Source organism: Accipiter gentilis, chromosome 2, assembly GCF_929443795.1.
Source record: "Accipiter gentilis chromosome 2, bAccGen1.1, whole genome shotgun sequence".
NCBI lineage: Eukaryota > Metazoa > Chordata > Aves > Accipitriformes > Accipitridae > Astur > Astur gentilis.
In genome coordinates, this window is record NC_064881.1 from 32,034,000 (window position 1) to 32,057,513 (window position 23,514).

The 23,514-nt window shown below is 40.3% G+C and overlaps 1 protein-coding gene across 3 annotated transcripts in view; it reads left to right on the forward strand.

The window, feature by feature from the left end:
* The window catches only part of GRHL2 (grainyhead like transcription factor 2), a 68,035-nt gene that overhangs the window by 11,912 nt on the left and 32,609 nt on the right, over positions 1 to 23,514 (forward strand). For 2 of the 3 annotated variants that reach the window (XM_049822327.1, XM_049822345.1), the window contains exons 2-8: positions 1,509 to 1,698; positions 4,709 to 4,776; positions 6,339 to 6,723; positions 9,877 to 9,929; positions 13,487 to 13,643; positions 16,125 to 16,236; positions 21,654 to 21,748. In XM_049822327.1, the coding sequence (XP_049678284.1) occupies positions 1,509 to 1,698; positions 4,709 to 4,776; positions 6,339 to 6,723; positions 9,877 to 9,929; positions 13,487 to 13,643; positions 16,125 to 16,236; positions 21,654 to 21,748 (1,060 nt within the window). The remainder of the gene's footprint in view (positions 1 to 1,508; positions 1,699 to 4,708; positions 4,777 to 6,338; positions 6,724 to 9,876; positions 9,930 to 13,486; positions 13,644 to 16,124; positions 16,237 to 21,653; positions 21,749 to 23,514) is intronic. The other variant, XM_049822336.1, reaches the window with a different exon arrangement.

Consider the following 23,514-nt stretch of genomic DNA (forward strand, 5'->3'; position numbering starts at 1 on the left):
AGAAACTTGTAAACAGTGCTCTGTACCACAGCGATGATAATCTCCACCATCCCCCTCTTCTTCCTTAAACACCTGAGCATGCACTTTGCAGGTAACCTGCACTCAGGCAGCAGCGGAGCGCTGGGCGAAGCCCCAGCTTGCCGGTCACTGCGGCTTGGGGGCCAAGCAAGACATGCTCCCGGCACCCGGGAGCATTTACTGTGTGGGTTCAGTTGTGCTTTTATCAAATCGTATTTCTGAAATCAAATAGAAGGCTCAGTTGCACAGTGTTTGAATGCCGCTCTCTGTGCAGTAGCGGCAGTTGGTTGGATTAGGTCTGTGGAGCTGGCACCGCCACAGGTATGGGAGAGCAAAAAGAGGAGGCTGAATAATGAACAGTTTTTATGTAGAAGATGGCAAGAAATGTTTTATGAAGGTCACTAGGAATAACTGCTGGTTTCGCTAGTTAAGTCAGTATATTTGGTTATTCTGCCATCTTTGCAGCTTTCAAATATGTAAGATGTAACGTGTTAAAAGTTTAATCGTGATCCTTGTAATTTGAGCCACAATTCTTGACAGTGCTCTTGCAACATGGGCTAAGCAGTACACCCCTCACTCCACTATTTCCCTGCCTAATCTGTTTGCCTACTGTCTTGTGTAATAGGAATGCAACTTTAAAAAAAAAATTTTTTTTGCATAGCTCTTTTATCCATAAGTTTATTGAACATTTTACAAAGGCAGGTACTATTATCTTCATTTATGTTTCCGTTGTACTGTAAATTTCAGCCATAGCTGCAGTGCAACAGCTTCTCTCGCGATGCACACAGGCAGTGGTCAGTTTGTACCACTTTCAGGCTGCTGGAAACTGCTCTGCTGCAAACCCCACTTACTAATGGTCTTGTGTGTATTGCCATGGGTCTGTAACTAGATGTGGTGGGTGATAAACTGTGAATTGAGACCGAATATGTTGACTACTCCATCCACTGGACCCATTGCTCATGTCCTGTTACAGAAAACCTCTCTGAAATCACAGACAAATTGCATTCCAAAAGCAGAGAATAGCTCAATTATAAGGTGTACCCAGTTATTAAATACCGAACTATACTCTGTTTAGGTAAACACTAGATTACTATTGGATACTTTTTTTTCCATTCATACCTTATTATAACTGATTTCAGTTAAATGTATTTTTTCCTAATCACGTGTACATCTAGCAAAAGTACTGGGGCAAAATGTTCTTATGTTGTTACTTCCTTTTTTTCCAAATAGTTTTAAAATATTTTGATAACACTATCTGTATATTAGTAAAAATACATTTGAATTATTATCACAAGGTCTGCACACATTTAATTTTTTTTTAAATACTGAAGATACCTAATACTGATGAATATTTGTCACCAAGTTTAATGCAGAGATGCTTGCTTGATGTAGTCATATCACTTTCATTGAGCTATGTGATGTTCTTTAACATGCCTTGTGAATAAAATAATCCTTTCTGGATCACCATTTTATTCTTCCTGTCTATGCAGTAACAAGCGACTTGTGGCCTTAGTGCCAAATGACACTTCATTCAACACCAGACGAGCCTACACCAGCGAAGATGAAGCCTGGAAGTCGTATTTGGAGAATCCCCTAACAGCAGCTACCAAGGCTATGATGAGCATAAATGGTGATGAGGACAGTGCTGCTGCTCTTGGCCTATTGTATGACTATTATAAAGTAGGTAACTCCATTGTTATTCATCCCTGCTGCACTTGCAGGGGACCGCTCTAAGAGGCATCAAAAGAGCCAGTTTTCAAAGACAGAAGTCCCAGCATCTTGTTTTTTCTCCGATACTTGCATCAAGCACCCTTTCCGTTTTACAAAGCCTGTCTGAGGCTGTTGTGATGTGTTTAGTTCTGGAGATAAAAAACAAAATCAGAATTCCTGTATTAAATCTGCCACTATGATTTTTTTTTTTGAGCATAGCATTCTTCCTCTTCCCTTGCAAGAGCATTGGATGAATTGGCCCCCTTTTTATTTGTGCTCGGATACTTGCATTATTCTTTAAAAAGCGGAAAAGGGGAGGCCTTGTCCATCTGTAGGTTTGTCTGCTTTTCTGGTTCATTCCATACATGTTTTAGTTCGCTCTTTAACTGAAGTATCTCTCATCTGACAGTTTCCCATGTTATTTTTATTTGTATAATGATTGCAGTAGGCTGTATACAAACATACAGTGAGGTCTAGCCCTTGCACTGGCAGTTTGCAGTCTAAATAGAAAGGTGGAGGACAGAAATGGAGCTGGACACAGAGACAGAGATCTAAGTCAATTTGCAGGGGAAGCACTCACACACAGTTTAAGTTTATGTCAGGTTCTAAGCCCAGAGCTTTACCTACCATTTTGATACCACCTTTCTTTTTTGTATATTTCATAGTGTTTAAGTAGAGGTATGTTTGAGATTTCTGCTGGAATCAGAGGAGAGTCCTACAGGGTGCATCACTGTGTAATGCAGAAATTTCACCCTGAAATCCGGGCTGACCCCTTTGTACTCTGCAAATGGAAGCAGTGTTGCCTATGAAGCACTTAAGTATGAAATTGTTCATTTAAAACTGTCTCAGTACTCCTGAAGCCACCTGTGCCTGCATTGGACATGATCTTCTGTGAAAGCCAGCAGAACAATGCCAGCTCCCCTTGTAATTCATGATGAAGTAGCAGGAATGTAAATTTAAAATTAAAACCCTTTGCTTTTAGTATTTATTAGTATAAATGCTTTTAGAGAATGGGCTGCTCTTTAGTCTCTGCTACGGTCATTAAATGAGTGTTCGGGAGAAGGGGTTGTAGGCAAGATGCCATATACCAACCTTACGGTTAAATATTGTTTTAATTTCTTTACTGATTATATTTCAAGAGATGTTCCTTGCTTTTGTGTGTTATTGTTAGTAGAGAAAAGCGTTTCCCACTGAGAAAGAAGAAAGGTCCTTTTCTCTACTTGTCAGAGCTACCACAGTGCCAGACTCTGTGAAGTTAATGTAGATTTGTAAAATTCAGGATGTGTATGAACATCTGCAGTGTTGGCTTCTGTCTTAGTAATACCTTTGTATGTAGCAGGTCATTAATCTGCTGGATTTTTTAAATAAAACTAGAGAACAACCCTTTTCCTTCTCAAAACGATGTTCTGAGAGACATGTCTGTTCCTTGTTCCAGGCAGTTGCAAAAGACTTGGGGATCAGGTGGAATAAGCCATGTTGCTCTCAAAGCCATTTCCAGCATTCAGTCATAACTATTTCTGTCTTAAACTAGGAGAAGAGGATAACTCTTGTTGATGCTCTCAAACAGGAACTTAAAACCAAACTTCAACCTCTATGCTGTAATGTGGAAATTTAGAGGAGGACTTCAGTCCACTATACTCTCTTGAATTGCCCTTATTTACCATCTGGCTTATTTATTCTGACATGCTGGGTTATATTCTTGAAATACTTTTTCCAGTCAATAGGAATTATTTGAACTTAACTGTTTGGGTTTTTTCTTTTTCTTCTCCTTTTTCTTCTAGTGATATTTACCTAAACATAGACCCTCCTTCAGGGATAAAGATATGATCTTAACAGGGGAATCAACATGTGCAAACTGTGGCTTAGATTCCACTTCTAAAATATATGAAAGAGTATTTTTAACCAGCAGGATGCTTAATAGGGAGGGAGGATGTCCGTAAGAGAAGGAAAGGCTCTGGCTAGCACTCTCTGACTGTGCTGCTGTCTTGCAGATACAGCAGATATTAACCTTGGCTACTGTAGTGCACCGTAGTATTTTTCCTCTAAATTTAGATATTTTCCTGATATTTCTTTAAAGTATTTAAAGATAAAATGCATAGCTTTAGCCCATTCTTAGGTCTATTCTTGCTCTTTAAGCCTGAGTTAACTGCTGTGATGGAGTGGATATACCTTCTTTTGGAAAAGATAGAAGTTTTAGCTCCCAAATTGCTGGTTCAGCAAGAAAAGAAAAAAAACCGGTCATGGCAGCAACTTTGCCCTTGGTGATACCGTATCTATGCTGGTGTCAGGAAACTGGTATGTGGGAAGACAGATCTTTTAAGTCACTTGCTGTCAATTCTAAGTCTGTCAAGGGGCCAGATTTGACTGGATTTTTACTTCTCATGGCTGTTGATGCACTCAGCAAAGCACAAGTCAGTGTTCTCTGATGACATGCCAGTGTGCCCTGACCTGTCCCCATGCTAGGAAAGGGAAGGATCCATAAACTTGCCCTAGGTAGGAGTCCTGCACCCTCCAGACTGCTCTATAACAGGAGGACTTAGCTGGTGCTTGTGGTTTAATTGAAAACCCTTTTTCATCTGAGCTGAAAGGGTCTCCATGCAGAGCTCATCAAAGCATTGTGTCTTCCTTCTCATCTTTTATTATTCAGTGAAAAGTGTGTGTGTCTGTGTGTTTGGGAATATAGCTTTGATTTTGAGATAGCTTGGCCTAGCGTGATATTCCAAAGATAAGGACACATAGAAGAGTGCTTTGCTCCAGACTGGTGTGCCCAAGAACTAGAAAAGAAAACAATCCCTACATTTTTTTCTCTTTGGAAATTATCTTTCGGTTCACAATCGGTCTCCCAAAGAAAAACAGCTCCTGGCATCTGTGAACTAGACAACACTGGTTACGTTTTTCTAGTTGTTGCAGTAGAGCAGTCTGAAGCTGCAAATACCTGACAGTTGCATTTACCTGACCCCATGCCTGGTGTTGTTCTCAGGTTCCCAGAGATAAAAGGCTGTTGTCTGTTAACAAAGTGAGCGATAATCAAGAAGACCAAGATAAAAGGTACAGTATTATTCAAAATCATACACCCAGCTACTAAGTGTTGATCAGTTGTGAACTGAAGGAACTGTGATAGCCTGAAGGTTTATGGTTTTCTTCAAAAAGATAAAAGAATGAAGACTGTTTGGGGAAGCAAACTTTACTCCTTTTTACTTTTAATTTATTAGAAAAAATTGAACAGTATTATTAAACATGCAATTTGCAAAGTAGCAGAAAGTTTCATGATTTGTGTTTTGTTTGGTTGGTTTTGCTGCTGCTGAGATTAGTAAAATCAGATTATATTGACAGTTGGCTATTGGCTGCTTTTCTTTCAATTTTCTTCTAGAGCAAAAAGTGAGTAGTTTGGCCTCAGTAGCCTGATTTATACAGTTTTATTTAACATTACTTAGGGTCTGCCCAGAAGCAAATAAAGTAACTCTTAAAAGCATTCGCTCAAAATGTTTTTCTCACTCCTCAGATTTCAGCCTTCCTCTGTAGGCTAAAAGTGACTTGAAGAGTCAGAGGAAGCTGACTCCTGCCTTTATTAAGACTTGTGGACAAAAGAGTGTATATTTATGTAGAAAGAACTAAGTTTTTTACATATAGGAAGCTATATTCATGTGAAATGACAGTAGAGAGAAGCTACGCAAGGTATATTTCAATGTAGCTAATTCGGAACAGCCTTAGATGGCCTCCACTAGCTATGTAAGGTGAAAGTTTAAATAGGTAGTAGTATAAATTCACTGTTTCAAAACAGAGTATGAAACTTTTTTTGAGGGAGAGTTTTTTTCTTTTGCAAATGCGACAGAAATTCTTAATTTGAGTGTGATTGACAAAACTGGCCTTCGGTAGAAAGCCAAGAGAGAAACTGTAGTGTCACAACATATCTCCTGGGTTGAAAACAAAGCAGTGTATTACACCTACTAAAAGTTTTATGAGTTAACAATTCTATGTCAGTGCAACTACTATCAGCAATCAGATTGCTTTCAAGAGCAGCCGTGAGTAGACATGAGAATGCTGCTGGAGGTTACTTTGCAGCCACTATAGTTACTGATCTACTCTGATACAATGGGATTCCTGGGCTTGCTCTTTCAGAAGAGCATTGGTACCAGTTATACAAACAGTAGTGGCCTGTCAACAGCCTGAAAGAGCCTGCATCAGTGTATGAATTTTGCTGTTGATATTCTGCCTATTTCATATGCAAATTATCTACTGTGAGTAATCCATACCTTGCCTTACTCTTTATGCTTATTTTGTGCCTAAAGGTGGTTGTACCGGTGGATTGATTTTGCATCCAAATTATAAGCCAAGGCAAAAGAAACCCTGGATTCCTAGAATTTATTGTAACAAGTCATACCGGTTATAGGTCAAATCAAATGTATTATGCTTCCCTAGGTGTCAAAGAGCTCTGGACCTCTCTGCTTGCCTCAGAATGTCTTGCCTAGTATTTGTTAATGTACTACTTCTTACGGCAATGGCCTGTCAGAGTTGAAAGATCTCCTTCCCTGGCATCTTAGAATATTAAGCTATTTAAGGAGATTTACTCTGTCAAGACAGTTCATAACATATTTGGTTTTGTCTCACAGAAATTGTCTTAATACCACGGAAGCTCAGAGTAATTTAAGTGGGGGAGAGAACCGTGTGCAAGTCCTGAAGACAGTGCCGGTTAACCTTTCCTTGAACCAAGATCCTCTGGAGTCGTCCAAAAGGGAATACAACACAAATGTTTCTGGGAGCTCGACACCCATCACAGGGACTGGAGTGACTGTGGTTAAAGCAGAGGAGTTCACCCCTGTTTTTATGACCCCACAAGCACACTATGCAAGAGGAGAGAATGAGGAGCACCGAGGGGTTATCTTTGAACCGTACGAAGTGTCCAGCATTGCTCCCCACACAAATTATCTGAAAGATGACCAGCGCAGTACTCCTGACAGTACTTACAGCGACACCTTCAAAGATGGAGGAACAGAAGTAAGTTTTTCACCTCAAATTAGAATCCAAGAACTCAATAAAAAGCTATAAACAAGATAAAGAGATTTTAGCTGGTAAACAAGATAAGGAGATTTGAGCTGTCCACAAGAGCCATTAGAACAGTGATGCTTGTTTCAACAAATTAATTTCTGCTCCTTGCAGTGTTCCTGTCAGCCTGTGCTCTGATTACAGAGGAGCATCATGAGGCATTTCAGAAGACAGTTTTGAAGCTGTTTATTGGAAACTCTGAGAGTAATAGATACTTATCTTTGTCTTCTGGGATATTGTGTCCAAGTAGAGGATAGCTGCCATTTTGAAGGATTTGTTTTCTGTGAGCAAGATCTACCTTCAGACCTATTCATAACAGTAAGAAATATCAGCCACTTTGTAACTGGGAAATTCTTAATGTCTTCTGAAAGTGCGAATGAGCAGTGGCAGCCTCTGCTGCTAGGTGAACCCAGTATTTTATTCAGAAGCTGTGTGTTGGACTAAGCTTTACTCTGCAATATGGGCAAGTGAGAAAAAGTAGTGGAATTAGGTGACTAGAGGGGAATGGAAAAGTTAACAGGCAGGGAAAGACGCGGGTGCATGTATATGTAGGGGAATGAGGAGGAGAAGAGAGACAAGAGAGGCAAAGTAATTATACAGTCAGCTTTAATATGGTGAGTACCCTCTGGCTGCTTTTGCCTGCTGCAGAATAATACAAACAAGCCAGAAATGTAGAAAGGTAAAAATTATTTAAAGCTGACAGTACCTCTGCAAATAATTAGAGATATTAGGTGGTAAAACTCTCCTTGGATTTTTCTCCTCCAGCTCTACGAAATTGTAAATGTAACAAAAGTACAAGGCAAGCTATGTTAAGGCTGAATTACTCTGACTGAATATATAAGAAATTTACTGTGTGTTTGTGTATGAGTAATATAAAAAAGTAAATTGTCTCCATGCAAGCATCGTATATCAGGATGGCTGGAGGTGAAATCCCATTTTCAGCTATAGAACGGATGTAGATCAACTAAATGAATAATTAATGAAGAAATCTAGCTTGCCATTGAAAAAATCAGTAAGATCAAACCTTGGATTAGAAACACTGCTCTGCATTATCAAATCACATTTCAGCTATTTTTCGTTGTTACTGGTAAATGGCTTTTTATGGGAGTCCAGTGGTACCATAGCTGTGGCTTTCCCTGGGGTGCTGTAGCTGAGTGATTCCATTACGCTGGTTTGTTCTGGGACGCGCTGTTGAGAGCTCCCCAGTCAGTTAGTCTGCGCTGTGCAAAGTGCTGTTGAATGTGCAAAGTTGTTTAACTTGGAGGTAGAAAGGGATTTTACCTGGATAGGGTGGCCTTGCATCCCAAACTCCATGTTACAGTAATTTTGTTACAATGGTAATACTTTGTTACATGTTTTTAAAATGATTGGTTAATAACAGCATATGATACTTGTCATTTAGACTTTCTCTGCAGTCTATGGAGAAAGAGGCAGGTCAAATCCGGTTTCCAGAAGTGAGTGGAATGGTTTGCCAGGTGCGCTCATTCCTCTCCATCTTCACCTCCCCTAGTAACTGTATAGGGAGGCTGAACAACAGTAACTAGGTCCCTGTCTGTGACCTGGGTGAAGTGTGTGTGTGCCACCGCTAGTGGCCTTCCAGTCCCCAAACGCTCACGTGCGTGTGGCACGGGAGCAGGGGGACCTTCCCGACCCTGCTGCATGCAGCCTCGCTCAACACTTAGCCTGTCCCTTTGTTTTTTCTCCACTACCCAAATCCCAGGGTGTGCTTCGCCCCTGTGGCACTCTGCCTGCTTCTCCAGCCATGTGCTGTTGCGTAGGGACAGCTGTGTGAAGCAGGTGTGAGGAGAGCGTAAGGTAAAATGTCAAAAAATACCAAAAGAGGAGCTGGTGCTAAATTAGTGTTTGAAGTAGGGATACAGTTGTTCTTACTAGTTTTCCTATTCTGTTGGTGAGAATGGCTGGGTTTGGCTGCAGTAGATTTGCTCTGATACCTGCTCAGTTTTTAAACACATTATGAATATGTATTTAGAAATTGTTTCAGGATGTTTCTTGAGTGATGTAGCTCTGTTATACTGAAGGAGTGCTGAGTTCTTATAGATCCTTGTGGTAATAGACACTTCAGTCAATCACTTGCTATGTTCTTTGGATACAATCTTAACAATTATATAAATATACCTTTCTCATCTTTCATATTCTCATTTAGCTGTGATTAATTTATTAGTCCTTTATAGTATTGACAAAATTTTCGAGGATAGGTAAGTAAATTGAATGTTTTTGACAATGTCAACCTCTAGCCTTTATATAAAATGTGCCTTGCATGTCAATATGAGACCATCTTTATTGTAATACCCCTCAGATGTTAGATTTCTTAGGTATTTAGCTTATCTATTCTACTGCTTGTGGATCCTTGACTTTTGATCTTCAGGAAATATTCCTAACCAGTAGGTAATACCTTTGCACTTAACTGGATATTTGTTGTGCCACAATTGTGCATAAAGTAAAATTAAAAACTGTTTTCAAAATTGCCCGAATTGACACTTCTGGAAACAAAACATCTTTTAATTGCTAACTGGTGATCACAAAAGAAATCCTGGAGATTAAATGTAATGATACATCAGTGAATCAGAGACATCAGCAAAAACATGTTTCAGGCAAAAGGCAAGCCAAGAAGAAGCAGCAAGGCTTACATAGTACAGTATGAATGGGCTTGTTTGCTCAGGGAGACAGAGTACAAATCCTTGCTTAGTCTGTGCAAAAAGATTTCATTTTTTCAGAATTCTACCTCTTGATGTAATTTTTTTTTTTTTTTTTTTTTTAATAGATGAGCGTTCATTTTTTAAAGAGTCATTGTAGGTCTCCTTTCATCTGGTAAAGTGTGTGTTTTGCTTACACAGAATCTTGCTTTGAAGGTAAAATACTTTCTTAGTCTGTGTCACCACTCCTGTTCAAAATAAGCAGTACAGCAATCTAATTTTTTGTCAGCATTTCATTGTAGGCCTTAAGGACAGCCGACCACACATATTTTTAAGTAAAGCAAAACAAAACAAAAAGTGAGGGGTCCTTAAATAAACATAATTCTACTTCTGTTGGCATTTGCATTTTGATTGTATCAAACTATATTTAATTGTTGTTTTTATTTTTCAGAAGTATCGCAGTGTGTCAGTGGGGGCTGAAGAATATATTTATGAACAAACAAGGTATGGCATAAGCTTTGAAATGTGTTGACTGGCATCACGTAGGAATGTATGGAGGAGAGGCTGCCTGTTTCCACTTCCCACCCTCTCTTTCATCACCCTGGGACACCTACAGGGCTCCCTTGATGCTTCCCAGCATCACTTTCCCCTTTGTCTCCTGCATATGTTAGCTTTCTATCTGACCAGTTTATATCTTCATCTGTTATCTTCCTTCAGCATTGTTTTAAGTTAGTAACTCCTCTGAAGCCCCCCCGGAGATATGTGAGATTAAAACTGTTAAGAGAGGTCCCCCAGGTAGCAGGGCACAGCTTTGACTGCCAGGTCATGGAAAAATCTTCTCCACCTTTCAGGATGGCAGGGTGCACAAGTCAGATGTCGGGGATGGTTGAACTGGCTCCACCAGCCTTATGGAATTCCCATCTTCATTTTTGCCTTCTGTTTTCTAGTTGCTCCTGGCACGTTTTCTGGGATACCCTCTGTCTTTTTACACTGCTTGTTGTGGTACTTCATGTTTACCTATAAAATAATACAAACGAAGTATCTATTACAAACCATGTAAAAAACCCCTAAGAATCCCAAAAAGCTTTTTAGAATGTTTCAAAAATTGAAGTTTGAAATTAATAGTGTCCTCCCTAAGCACAGAAAAATGCATGCGTAGAATGGGCAAACACTGCAGAGTCACTTCAACTAATAAGGACTATGATCAGTTAAGTTTATAAGCTGACACTTCATTTCATGCTTGTGAATAGCTCTGTTTGTATCTGAGAGATTGCTCTCACTTTGGAAATAGGAACATGCCTACATATCATATTTTTCCTGGAGTAGGCATATGACTGCTTCTGTAGTGGAGGTTCCTTACAGCTTGATCTTTTTTCTGAGGAATATTAAAACAATCATTAACTGCAGTGAGCTCCGAAGTGAGTCATCATATAGGCAGTATATATGAAACAGATATTTAGCAAAGACTGCTCACTTGCTACTCCGGTTATTTATAAAATTGAATCCTGAAGCATCAGTATTGTTAAGAATTCTCAAACATTCTTTCATACTATGGCCCAGGTCCATGTTAGAACAAAACGTTCAAATGCACACTAAGAAAAATGAAATACATCTTTCCTGGGAGTTACCTGGAAGTGATAGGTGTTCAGAAATAAGAACTTCAGATTGAAAAAAAAGAAGCGGTGAATATGAAAGTAATTTGAAGCCTGATAGAAGATCCCTTAATGACTACACAGGGCTTTAGTTAAGACTCCTGGTGAGATTCAGAATAGTATAATCATTTGAGTGACTGCAATAAGTTTTAAGGGTAATAGTAATCCTCCTGCTATAGGGCACACTTTGATTGCCAGCTGGGATCAAGAAGAAAATTCCCAGGTGGTACCACACAGAGACTGCAAAATTGGCCAGGTGCAGTGTGTCTGGGATTTACATTTTTTGATGTCTTTCTGAAACATACAAAATGCCAGGAAACAGAAGACCAGACCGTGGCAGAGTGTAGGCAGCTCTGTTAAGACACTGTGTGCCTGACTTTGGTTCATCCTAAGCCCTTCTCAGCACACATCCTCATTAGAGTTTCTGTCTGGTGGGAGGTTTTGAGGTGCATCTCCCAGGGCACTCAGTGTGCTTTGGTGTGTGTCACACAGCTGTCTTGCAGCATGCAACCTGCAGTCCCTTTGTGTGACACTAAGCCACAGGATGTGCCCCCACCACTAATGATTGGCACTCAATCCATAGGACAAGCATATACAACAGGATGAGTGCTGGGTCTGCAGCACCGGTGGTTTTTGCTCTTCCAGTCTGCTTGAACAGGGATGTACAGCTTGCCAGTGTCAACAGAGCCTCTGTTCCCCTTGCACAGAGGACAGAGGGACTGCAGCAGTGCACACCATGGTGGGCATCAGCGGAGGGGATCACAGTCCCCTTCATGCCGCCTTCCCACTGTGCTCAAGAGCCTTCGTGTGTCAGCAGCTGTGTTGTTGGGAGGTGCTGGTACTGCCATCTGTGGTTTGGATAGGTATAGGTTAGTGTTTTCTTTTTACCTTAGTTTGCTTTGATTTGTAACTTTTAAGCAACTAGAAAAATGACTGGATTTCCATTTATAAGCTAAGAAACACTTAGAAATTGTCTTCATTTGACTGAATGATTGATACTAAGCTAAATAATTGGTACTCAACTGTCTGAAACTTCTTCCTTTGGATGGAAAGACAGTGGGTCAGGTTATTTTTTTTCTTCTACCTTCTTTTCAAGTGGGGATTTAAATGTTATTATTATTAATGCATTTTAGTGATTCCCCCCCCCCCCCCGCCCCCATTGGATAGTTAAAATGTTTTTGTATTCCCCTTATTTCCATATTGCTGTGACAGTGTTATGATGATCCAGAGTATTTGCTTGAACTAGAAATTTTAGGGTACACTGGTGTTTTGGACCAACATATTCATCCTTTTGGTTCTAATTCAGCACTGCTTGAATACTTAGCTGAATTAGGACCTTTGTGAAAATGCTTCCCCTGTATCTCCAATGTGAGGACATCCTGCAAGTGACTCCTTGCATTAAGCTTCCTGTCGTGACCAAATGCAGTTTGACGAGAAGGTTTATTCTGCAAGGTTAACATTATTTTTCATTTAAGAGAATGTGAGGAGCTGCAGGCATATTTTTATTGGATTATTGTTCAAGCCCGTTGTTGGAAGAGGCAGCTGGAAGAGGCTCTGTGAGAACTGTGTTCAGCTAACAGTTCACTAGTTAATGGAGCTTTAACTTTTCATGGTTTGAGAACTGCTATACTACTAGTAGTAGTAGTAGTAGTATACTACTTAGGTGGAAAGTTCTCCTGTGAAGGGGAGGGTCTTTTCTAAAATCTAACTTCCAACACAAGAGCAAACTATCTTTTTGTCTAATTTTTGTCTTTTTCTAAAGGGAGGTTACTCAATTGCAGATACAACTAAATGTAGGTACTTTGTTCTGTCTGATTAATTTTGAAAAGAAGGCTTGTAAAAACCTTGGCTGCATATTGTCTTTAAACAAAAGAACCTACTGTCCCTTCTAGTTGTATTGCTTTTTTCCAGTGTGCTGAAAGTAGCAGTTGGACTTTCTGGTCTGTGTCCATCTTTTGCAACCAGTTTTATTCTGGGTTTCGGCTTTTGTTGTGTTTTTTTTTTTTTTTTTTTTTTTAATTTCTCTTTCTGTTACACTTCTAAGTTTAAATGTCTGTGGAGGTAGCTGATTTTCTGCAAATCATACTGAAGTCCCCCTTGGTGTTTGACACTCTCACTGTGGGGTACATAGTCTTGTACTTCATGATGGTTCTTTTCAGAGAAAGTAGAGATGTAGCCTTTGATGGAAGAGACTTACAGTCCAGATAGTTTTATGCTTGATTGTCAGATCTGATGAACTTGAAAGAAGAAAATGCATTTTTAAATACCTGTGTGATGTTTTCCTGGAATTTTACTATTAGTGTCTTATGCCTTGCTTATACAATGCATGAAATACATAATAAATGGGGACAAAGAGAAAAGGAGAAAGTTATATGGATTTTGTTGGTGTTTTTCTCCCTGTCTTTTCAGCAGCACTTTTCAGTATACGCTAGAAGCTACCAAATCTCTGCGTCAAAAGCAAGGAGAGGGGCCCATGACCTACTTGAACAAAGGACAGTTCTACGCCATCACCCTGAGTGAGACGGGTGACAACAAATGTTTCCGGCATCCCATCAGCAAAGTCAGGGTATAGTCCAATTTCTTTCCTAGACGGGAAAGGAGTTCTGCAGATAAATGTAGCTGTGGTTCGTTGGTTTTTGATAATTTTTTTTCTTGTGAGAGAAGACAGAGCAAGCTTACCCTTATGCCCAATGTAAAGGTGGGAGATCTCAAATATTTATGGGTCCATTTTTTTTCAAAGTGTGACCTTACAAGTTAATTATATACGTATCTGCTGCAGTTTATGGTTTGGCAGAATGGTAATTGCCCAGATATTGCACTTGACATTGGTGAACTTATCATTGCCATAATTAAAGAAAAAAATAAGAGAACTGCTACATCTACTATATAAGTCCATCTTCACTCACTCTTGCACTTCAGGGGCTGCTTTCTAGTGGATTTCAGATAAAATGTGAAGAGTTGAAGCCATCCTTTGTGGCATAAATTTTAAACCACTCACATCATATAAGTGTGAGCTTTCACTTGATATTCACCCAGAAGTATGACTAAATGGATGATTTCCATCTTAGATTCCATGGGTAGAAATGGAGCTTGGGTATTCAGCAACATCTGCCTGGTGAACAGGCCTCCTGATTTTCCTGGTAACATTTTTGAGTAAGCAAATCCTAACCTAATAACCTTGGAATGAACAACAAGCTTCAAAGTTGCTGCCCTGGAAATTTCACCCTGAAGCTGGAAGGGCTGCATATGTATGAGGTTGCAAAAGTGTTTCCATCCAAATAAATGTACTCTAAAAATGTAGTGACTTTAGTCGTAGGAACCAATGAAAGTCAACATGAGCAGTGAAGCAGACAACTACTATATGTTTCTATCATACGTGAAGTTTAGGGAGACTCTTCGGAAAGAGAGGCAATGATTTGTAAACCTGAATAGCGGTTAATTTTTAGCCTGGTTTCCTAAGGACATGAGGCTGATGATGGCGTTTTGTTGTTGGCTGAAGCTGATGTAAGACTTCTATGCTGCTGAAAAGTCTCTCCCTGCCACCCACCCATTCCTTCCCCCTTTGTGCTACCAGCTCTAGCACTTATACTGCTGAAACAGGAGTCAGGAGCTCACTGGTCTCGCTGAAAACCAGTCCTCCTAAGTCTGATTCACTGCACAGCCAAATGAGTTTTGAAGCTGTGGCAGTGGAAGGGTGGACATTGTAAAGGAGAGATGAGACCATTTCTTTTGGAGGACCTACAGTTTACAGAAGATTGTGAAACCGAATGCAACCTTCACGATCATGTTCTGTTTGCCAGGTCCCCAGCCAAACAACTGTTGAATTTATTGCCAATTCCATCCAAACCTGACAGAGGGGCAAGAGGTTTTGAAGGTATTAAACCTCTACAAGTTCCATGTAAATGCTTCATAGAGGAAAAAGATTAATGCTGTCCTTGGTGGAAAAGCTACAGTCTGCGCTGCCAGTTCTGGTTAGTGCATCAGCTGGCCAGCTAGCACATACCTGATGGCCATCCAGTATGCATATGCATAACTCAGGACTCATCCACAGCATGTGCTGCCTTGTGCTCATGCAGTAGCTAGACATGGAAGAAGCAGTGATGACATTCGGCTTTTATAGGTGGAATGGAGAAGGTCAGAGAGCATGTGAAGGGTTATGGTGGTGAGCATGAATCAGTCGTGATCCAGCTCCTCGGCTTCTGAAACAGCTTGTTGGTGTTTTATGAGCTTGGTGACTCAGGCTTAAAGGAAGAATGGAAACAAAAGAGGATATTTAAAAGTGAATTTTTTTCCTCTGTGATTTCTATTCACTTTAGTTTACCTAGTATGAGCATTTTTCATTGTTTTGTGTTTTTGTTTTGCTTGCCTACAGCAGGCCTTTTTTAAAAAGCCTTTTTTACTTATGTGAAGTTTTGCATAAAGTTTCACTCTGTTTCCTTTGAATCACACAGTTTAACAAAAGGAATTCAGAACTTGAACTGAAAAGCTCAGCAAATCCCAGTAAATAGTCACACTGAGTTTGTCATTAAATACACGTATGCAAGAGTCCTGCTCCTGAGAAAGCATACATAGTCCAGATACCCTAAAACTGAAAATGTCCTGCCTCTAGCTAGTAAGCCTAAGCTTCGTAACAACATATCCCTTTACAGTGTAATGTCATCTTCCAGAGTGACAAGGAATCTGAACTCCAACACTTGGACTGGACTTGGATCAGTATTGGAATTGGGGATCCTCTGACTTTGAAACGACCACTTTTTACTTAAGCCAAATTAGACTTCTTAAATCTAAGAATATGACTAAATTTTATATGGACTATCAAGAATATAATCCCAGGCCTTGCATTATTTAGAACTACTTTTTTTCTGCCCTGAGATTTTAAATGCATTGCAATATTGGACTGGAATAAAAAACAACAATCTTCTGCAACCCAAGTACTGGGGGAGGGTGGTGACTGGATCAGCATTAGAGGCGTATGGGAGATTTTAATTTTTGTGTTTCTGACTGTTAATTACATGTTAACTAATGCAAGTTCTGTTGATTTTCTTAGAGCGTGGTCATGGTTGTTTTCAGTGAGGATAAAAACAGAGATGAACAGCTGAAATACTGGAAATACTGGCATTCTCGGCAGCACACAGCTAAGCAGAGGGTCCTTGACATTGGTGAGTGTAAGAGGATTTCCCCATGTTTCAGGGAAGATTGCAGAATGTTGAAATCTCTGGTACCTTGCATAGGGATGTGGTGGGATACATTGTCAATGGCTGCAAGGCTTGTACCACAGTTTTTAGCAATGGCTTATCCTGCTAGGACTGGGCTATTGGGGTCTATGAAGCATGATGGAGATCATGCAGAAGGAATGGTCAAAGAAGAGCTGCCCCTTGCATGTGTACTTAATGGTGTTCCACCTTCTGCTGCTGGGAAGTCAAGGTCTGCACCTCCTCAGGAGTGGTAGAGTGTTTGTTTCCTTTAGTTTTTCAAAGGCTGATCCACTCTTTGATCCAGTAACAGTAGCAGCCCACATAACAGTTATGTTAGCTGATCTGATGTGTAAGTGCAGCCTGAGAGTGAAGATGCCATCATTATGGTGACTGCAAAGGAGCACACAGGACTCCTACGCCCCTAGTTTTTGAGTCTTGTCGGTGTCAGAGAGAAGTGAGGGAGAAGAGAGCTCTGGTGTGCTATCCTGAGAGACCTGTTTACCGTTCGTCCCATCTAAGGTATTTACAAGCCCATTTCGGCCACAACTGCCCTATCCACATGCTTGGGAGATTTTAGCGGAGGAAGAACACGTACCTGCTGCCAAGGAGCCTGAAGTTGAAATCTGTGGGAGTGTCTAGACATCAAGCGCTTCTCCCCTCCCACGTGCAGTTTACATATGCAGCCATCTGCAGCAGATTCATTCCAGTCAAAGGAGTCGGCGAGACCAAAGCAGACAAAGTCTATCTTGTTTTGACCGCCTGAGGGAACCAAACCATTGAATGGCAGGAATGAGAGGGGGCAGAGAGAAGGGAGAAAAAAAAAAGCAGGGTTACTTGGAGAGAGTACTGCAAGACTTCAGGGGTGATTGAACAGGGTGGTCAGGGAATCGGTTCCTAAGTGGTCTTACTCATGCCTTTTGACTTTCAAATGCTGCAGCGTCCACTGAGGCTGGCATTAGTTAAAGTCAAGCGTATTTGGTCAAAGCAGCTCTTTCTGAATCTCCTCTCTGCCTCTTGTCTTATCCTGATAGCTCTGACTGAACTGAACTGTTTTCCCAGCTTCTTTTTTTTTTTTTTTTTTTTTTTTTTGGCCTTTGGGGTAGCTAAGGCAGTAAAACCTCCACCCCAGACCAAATGACTCCTATCATGACACGTTAAAAGAGCAAGTATGCAACATCACAGATATTTCTGAAGGCTGCCTGTTTTTTTGTGCTAGTCCCTACAAGCTTGCAGTGCTAATGCTCATGCCTCCGAAGGTATGTGCTGAGGAGCTTGTTCCATTGCAGTGCCAACACCCTCCAACTCCACCACACTTGTGGTGTACTGGCACATTTCAGTCCCCTTACCCGAACGAGTCAGCTTATGATGCATATTCTGTAAAATGGCGCTCTGCAAAACAAGTACTGTGCATGAGCTGTGTGTTTATCTGTGTTAAAGTGAATGTCTTTTGTGTTTCCATTAGTTTGAGATTAAATAGGTCTGTGCTGACTTTTGAGGCACTCTGGCACTTATTTTTTATTTGGACTGCAAACATGAGCAAAGCCTGGCGTAGTAAGACTTCCTGATATAGCACTCCCTGTCAGATGTAAGAACTGTAAGGGCACAGTTCACCTTAGTGTTTTCAGAAGAAAGACCTAGATGTTGCTCAGTAGTGTTTTCTTGAGAACAGCTGAAATACAGCCTTAGCTCTTACCAAGTACCATAGTTCTGAAGTACATTTCATTTTCTTTGGGACTTACATTGTGGATATTGGGCTTATTATGGCAGAATGGCTCCCAGCTACATTTCCCATACAAGCATCAAGCTGTGTTTAGCAAAATCTTCCAGTTTTATCATCAGATGATCTAACTGAGCAACTTCATCCAAATTTGAAGTTGGCCCTGCTTTGAGTAGGAGTAGGGTAGGAGTTGAACCAGGTAACCTCCAGGGGCCCCTTCCAAGCTAAATTATTGTGTGGCTCTATGAAGATTTCCCTTTACATTGAAAATTCACATCCTTGAAGGGCTTCTGTAAAGGAATGCTGAGTTAGCATCCAGGTCCTGTGTAGTTAACAGAGAGAATTAGGTGTCTCTGAGGGAGATTAGCAAATGCCAGGATACACCATGGAGAACCATTTAAACAGGCAGTGAGAGAAGCTTGCCAAGGACAGGGGTGTGTATCAGATTTGTCCCATCTTCAGGGCATGGTCTGCCAATCTGCTGCTGGTAACCCCACTTTTATTTTGGATTTCACTCCCAACTATCAACAGTATTTAGAGGGTTAATGATGTATTAGGCTCCTTTAAAACTATCTGTGAATAGCCATAAATCTGTGTAACCTGTTCCATAGATGTTTATGGTGATAAATATTATTTTACGTTAATGTTTGTAGCATATGTTTAACATCTGTGAAACCTTTTGAATTGTTTATGAATGCACTTTTAATCTAGAGCATGACTTGGTCCACAGCAGGCAGAAAATCAAATTAATTTGGGATGTTCCAATTCTGGGGTCCAGTTATTCAGCCCTGACATAGGGGTGACTGCTCTGCTTGTGCTGCTTTCCGTGGTGGCACGGGTCTGTCTGCCTGCCTTCTGGCCTGCAGTTGTATTCTGGAGGTCAGAGGAAATAGAGTGACTGGTTGCTGCACTCCAGACATGCAGGGGTCACTGCTTTAATTTGTTTTGTGTACTGGCTGGTGTACCTCCTGGGAGGAAGGATGGTTGAATGTATTAGATGCAGTACTGAGTCTGAAGATGTATTGATATTAATAGGACAAGCATGTATTTACATGTAAGCAAGTCCTCAGTGCTTCAGGAATAAACTTGAGGACTTGACACTTATTAAGCAAGAAGGAAAGGTGTTTTCCAGAATTTAGGCTATGTGCTGTTATAGATTTTTCTGAAGGAGAGAGTCACTTTCACTGTTTTTAGCAGGAGTGAGTTAAAAAAAAGCTGACTTTTCCACAATGCTGTGCAGTGACATTGGATCACTGGCTTTTTCTTTTAAAATATTGTCAAATAAAGAATACAATACTAGATTGCAGCAGATATTTAGAATCAGTACCATAATTTGACAAATACTGGAACAGGTTCAAACATAGACATAAAGAGTGGGTGTGGAAGCTTTAGATTGGGCTTATTTGTGCTCCAGAGTCTTGCCCATATTTTTTTGCAGGATAGTTTGTATTATTTATGTGCACAATACAAAAACTACTACAATAATATGTAATGCATGCAAACGACTAGTGTTTAGTGTTGAAATTTGCCATTGTTTAATATGCAGTTTACCCAACAAAAGAGGAAATAATTCCTATAGAACCATTTTCTTGCATATCGAAACCCCCCTAATTTTCTATTTCTGGTAACTCACAGCAGCAGAAGAGGAAAAATAGTAGTCAGACTAACAACTTTCAAATATCCTTGGATGTAAATGCTTTCTTAATCAACTGAGGATCCTTCTTTAATTATCTGTACATTGAGGGGAATAGGATGTACTTCTGCTTTTAAACAGCATGTCACATAGACGTTCCATGAGATTTGTGTATGGCAATTAAGGAAGCGGAGGCATGTGTTGGGGGAAGGGAAGGGTTGGTGGGATACAAGGTTCTGACAGCCTTTTGGGAGAAAACATGTGTCTTTACAAGACATCTTGTTCATATCTTTCCAAAGTGCACCTACACAGCACGCCCATATGCAGCAGTCAGTTGCACTTTCTGGTGAATCATAAATTTAAGGGGTGGGTGGATGTGTGCACATGCATATTAAACTACTTATGTGTCTTCTAATTCTTCTCATTTGCATTCCCACACTGAATTTAGATAGTGAAGCCAATGACTACAGTTAGAAAGGAGATCTGAGTTCATGATGGGAACGAAAAGCCTGCCAGCCCTCTCAAACACCATATTCACTTGCTGCATCACCAAATATCTTGTGCTGTTCCTATGGTCAGAACAATCAATTTTTACTGTATCCAAAGTCATTCATGTATCCAAGGCACACAGTTTCACTTCCCCAGTGAAATGCCAATATCCCTGCATTTCAGATGAGAGAAAAGTATACTGATTGCACATCTCAAATGTTAAATAAATCTTACAGCAGTGGTTTTGTTAGAAATTATTTTAAACCAATTATTACCTATAAATTATTTCTTTGGGACCAATAGTTTATTTTCAGAAGGGCAAAGGAAATGAATATTGAAACCATTTGAGGGACTTATTTATAGAATACAAACCCATCCTTTTTCTGTAAGTGATTACAAAGCTAAGAATCAGCATGCTTCTGAAGCGCAGATTTGGGCATATTTAGATCAAGATTGCTGCATGACGTAATCTCAGCCCTCTGGCACTGAGTCCAATTACAGCCATTACAGCCCTGGAGGGATTCTAAGGAAATGTATATGTCCCAGAGAGAGTTGATACATTTGCGTGAAGAATTTGGAAGTTCCTTTAATCAAGCAAATATTACCTTGTTACAAGCCTGGTCTTTCTCTTAATCTGTCATCAAAAAGAAGAAACTGGGTTAATCTTGCTGGCAAAGGGAGAGAAAAACTGGGCTTGTTCCTTTCTTCAATTATAAAGAAGACCTGAAAGTTGTCTGTCTGACGTGGTTTGCCCTTGCTGTTTTTGGGGGGGGGAGGGATGGTGGGGACTGGGGGCTGGGTCATCTTTGAAATTTATACTTCCTCTTGCTTTGCATTCCTTCTAAAGTGCTAGTTTATTGATAGTATTAACAGCCCTTTGGAAAGAAGTGAGAAGAGGGTGCAGATTTTGTAGTCGGACAATTTAAAAATACTTTATGTTTGTTTGTTTGCTGTTTTAGTATCATACACACTTTGAAGAAAGGATCTTCGTGTTTTTGGTTCTTTGTTCTGTGTTTTTTTTGCTGTTTTTTTTGGTTTGGTTTGGTTTTTTGTTTTTTTTAATAGAGATCCAGCATCCAGTGCAGTAATTCCTGGGAAAGTTGAAACAGCTGGGCAAGGAATGTACACTACTGATTATTTCCTCCAATGATAGCTCTTAGGTTTTTAGAAAGCTTCTTTAGGATTTACCATAATGTTATTTATTTATGTTTCAATAGCTTTTCGTTAATTTTCCAGTTTTGGCCATTCTTTGGCCAAGCTAATGAATACACCTGCTCATTCCCACTACGGTCACACTGATTCCTTTTTGAGAGCAAGCATTAATTTGCAAGAATATTCGCTAGTGATGTACTATGCATAAGACTCAAGTTGCAATATATTACCTCTTTGCAATTAAGCTTATTAATAATTCAACATAAACAATACAAGAGGTAGTTTTGATGCATTAGAGAACCCCGCTGAAAAAGCAAAGATGTATTATGAATTGTAAAGGAGAAAATTCAAACCTTTTTTCATGAGTCTTTTGTTTGTTATTTCTTACAGCTGATTACAAGGAGAGTTTTAATACCATTGGGAATATTGAAGAAATTGCATTCAATGCTGTGTCCTTTACTTGGGATGTCAATGAGGAGGCAAAGGTGAGGAAAAGCTGTGCAGATGGTATCCCTTTATAAGTACTATCCATCCTTAGTCACTGTTCCACTTCTCTGCTTTTTAACAAATAATAAGAAGGCTAGGTGGAGGTGAGAAAGCTCAGTCTCTGCAAAGCCAGGCAAACTGTGGTCTTTCACTGACCCCAGGGATTCTGGCCATCCGTAAAAGGCAAGATGGTATGTAACAGCTGTTGGGATGATACTGCATTCACACCTGTATCACTGACAAATAGAGATGTACTTCTGAGGAAGGCCTGCAGGGCTCTCACAGTGTAATTTCTTAGTTGTGGCCTCTCAGTGATGCTCCATTTAAAATATGCCCAGCCTGAGAAACAGTGAAAGTTTTTTTTCCTACTTGCAAAGTCAGTGTAGGACACAAGATGAATGTTTTCTTTCTCTAAATTATCAGCTTCCTTTCTACACTATTAACATCTCCAATAATCAATATTCTGTAAAGTAGACTATGCCTTCCCTTGTGTTGGTGCCGTTATTTTTTATAGTGTTACACAGACTGTCCTTGCAATTGGGAATGAACATATTTTTGAGGACTGTTTTTGAGGTGTGATGCATTCATTCTTTCTTTCCTTTCTTGTGTTTTTTGGTGTTTGTTGTTTGGTGGTTTTTTTTTTTTTCAGCAGTCAAGTACTCTCAGACATGGGGTTTTGCATTTGGGGATGTGACTGCTACAGTGGACCTATAAACCAGGACAGCAGTGCATCTTAACAAGTTTCTTATAGATAAGTTTATCCAAAGGGTGGCAGAGTGTTTCAGCTGCGCAGACTTGCGTAGGGGAAATTAAAAGCTGCCGGTAACTGTAAGAAGAAGTTGGCCCCTGGAAAGCAAACAACAAGGGAAATAGGCTGTGTAAAATGAGCAGGGGGTATTGCAGGACTCTTGGGGATGTAGAAATAATAAACAGCAAACGCTGTTGAGCTTAGCAAATCCTGATACTGTTTTCAGGTTGAATACAAAACGCTCAATGTTCAAGTAACACTAAGGATCTTGCAAATACAGAGACATCTTCATGCACAATTCCCCACTGCCTTTCTAACCACATTAGAGAGATTGTATCGAGTGAGTGAGTCCTGTGAGAGATTGCATTGAGCATGGAGTGGTAGCGTTAACACTTGCTGTCCTTACTTCCTGACTGAAGGTGCTGAGGATTGTAGTAACAGGGATTTTCATCTCTGCACATTTTAAAAGAAGAGAGCGGTAAAGAAAAGACAATAGTTCTCAAAACCGCCTAGCTCTTTCAAAAGCTGGCCTCGGTAAACAGTTGTACTTGGCCCAGTTGCTAATGGTGCTACATTTACTCATGTAATGATTACATTCTCACTGCCCCAGATATTCCCCTATTACATCATTCCATTCCATAATACAGCAGTGTGTTGTCGTCTCTAGTCACAACAGATGACCACACAACAGTTGTGTGCATGTGATCATTATGCAAGCAAATACAGGTTTGGGATCTCCAGCACGATGGACTTTCCCAAGGACCTTTACAGAAGCACTACCAGGGCTATAGAGCGTGACAGTCTTGTCCCACTGGCAGCTGCCAGCCCCTTTGCCAGGGCTGGCAGTTCTTCAACACATTTGCATTTGCAGCTGCAAGCCAGACTTAGCAAGACACCATGTTGATCTAGCAGCAAGAGAGTCACATTCACTAATGTCAGGTGTTATCCTCGGCCATTTTGTTCTAATCTCGCACCATTCGCATTGTTCTTGCCTTGGGTACCAGAACATTAACAACA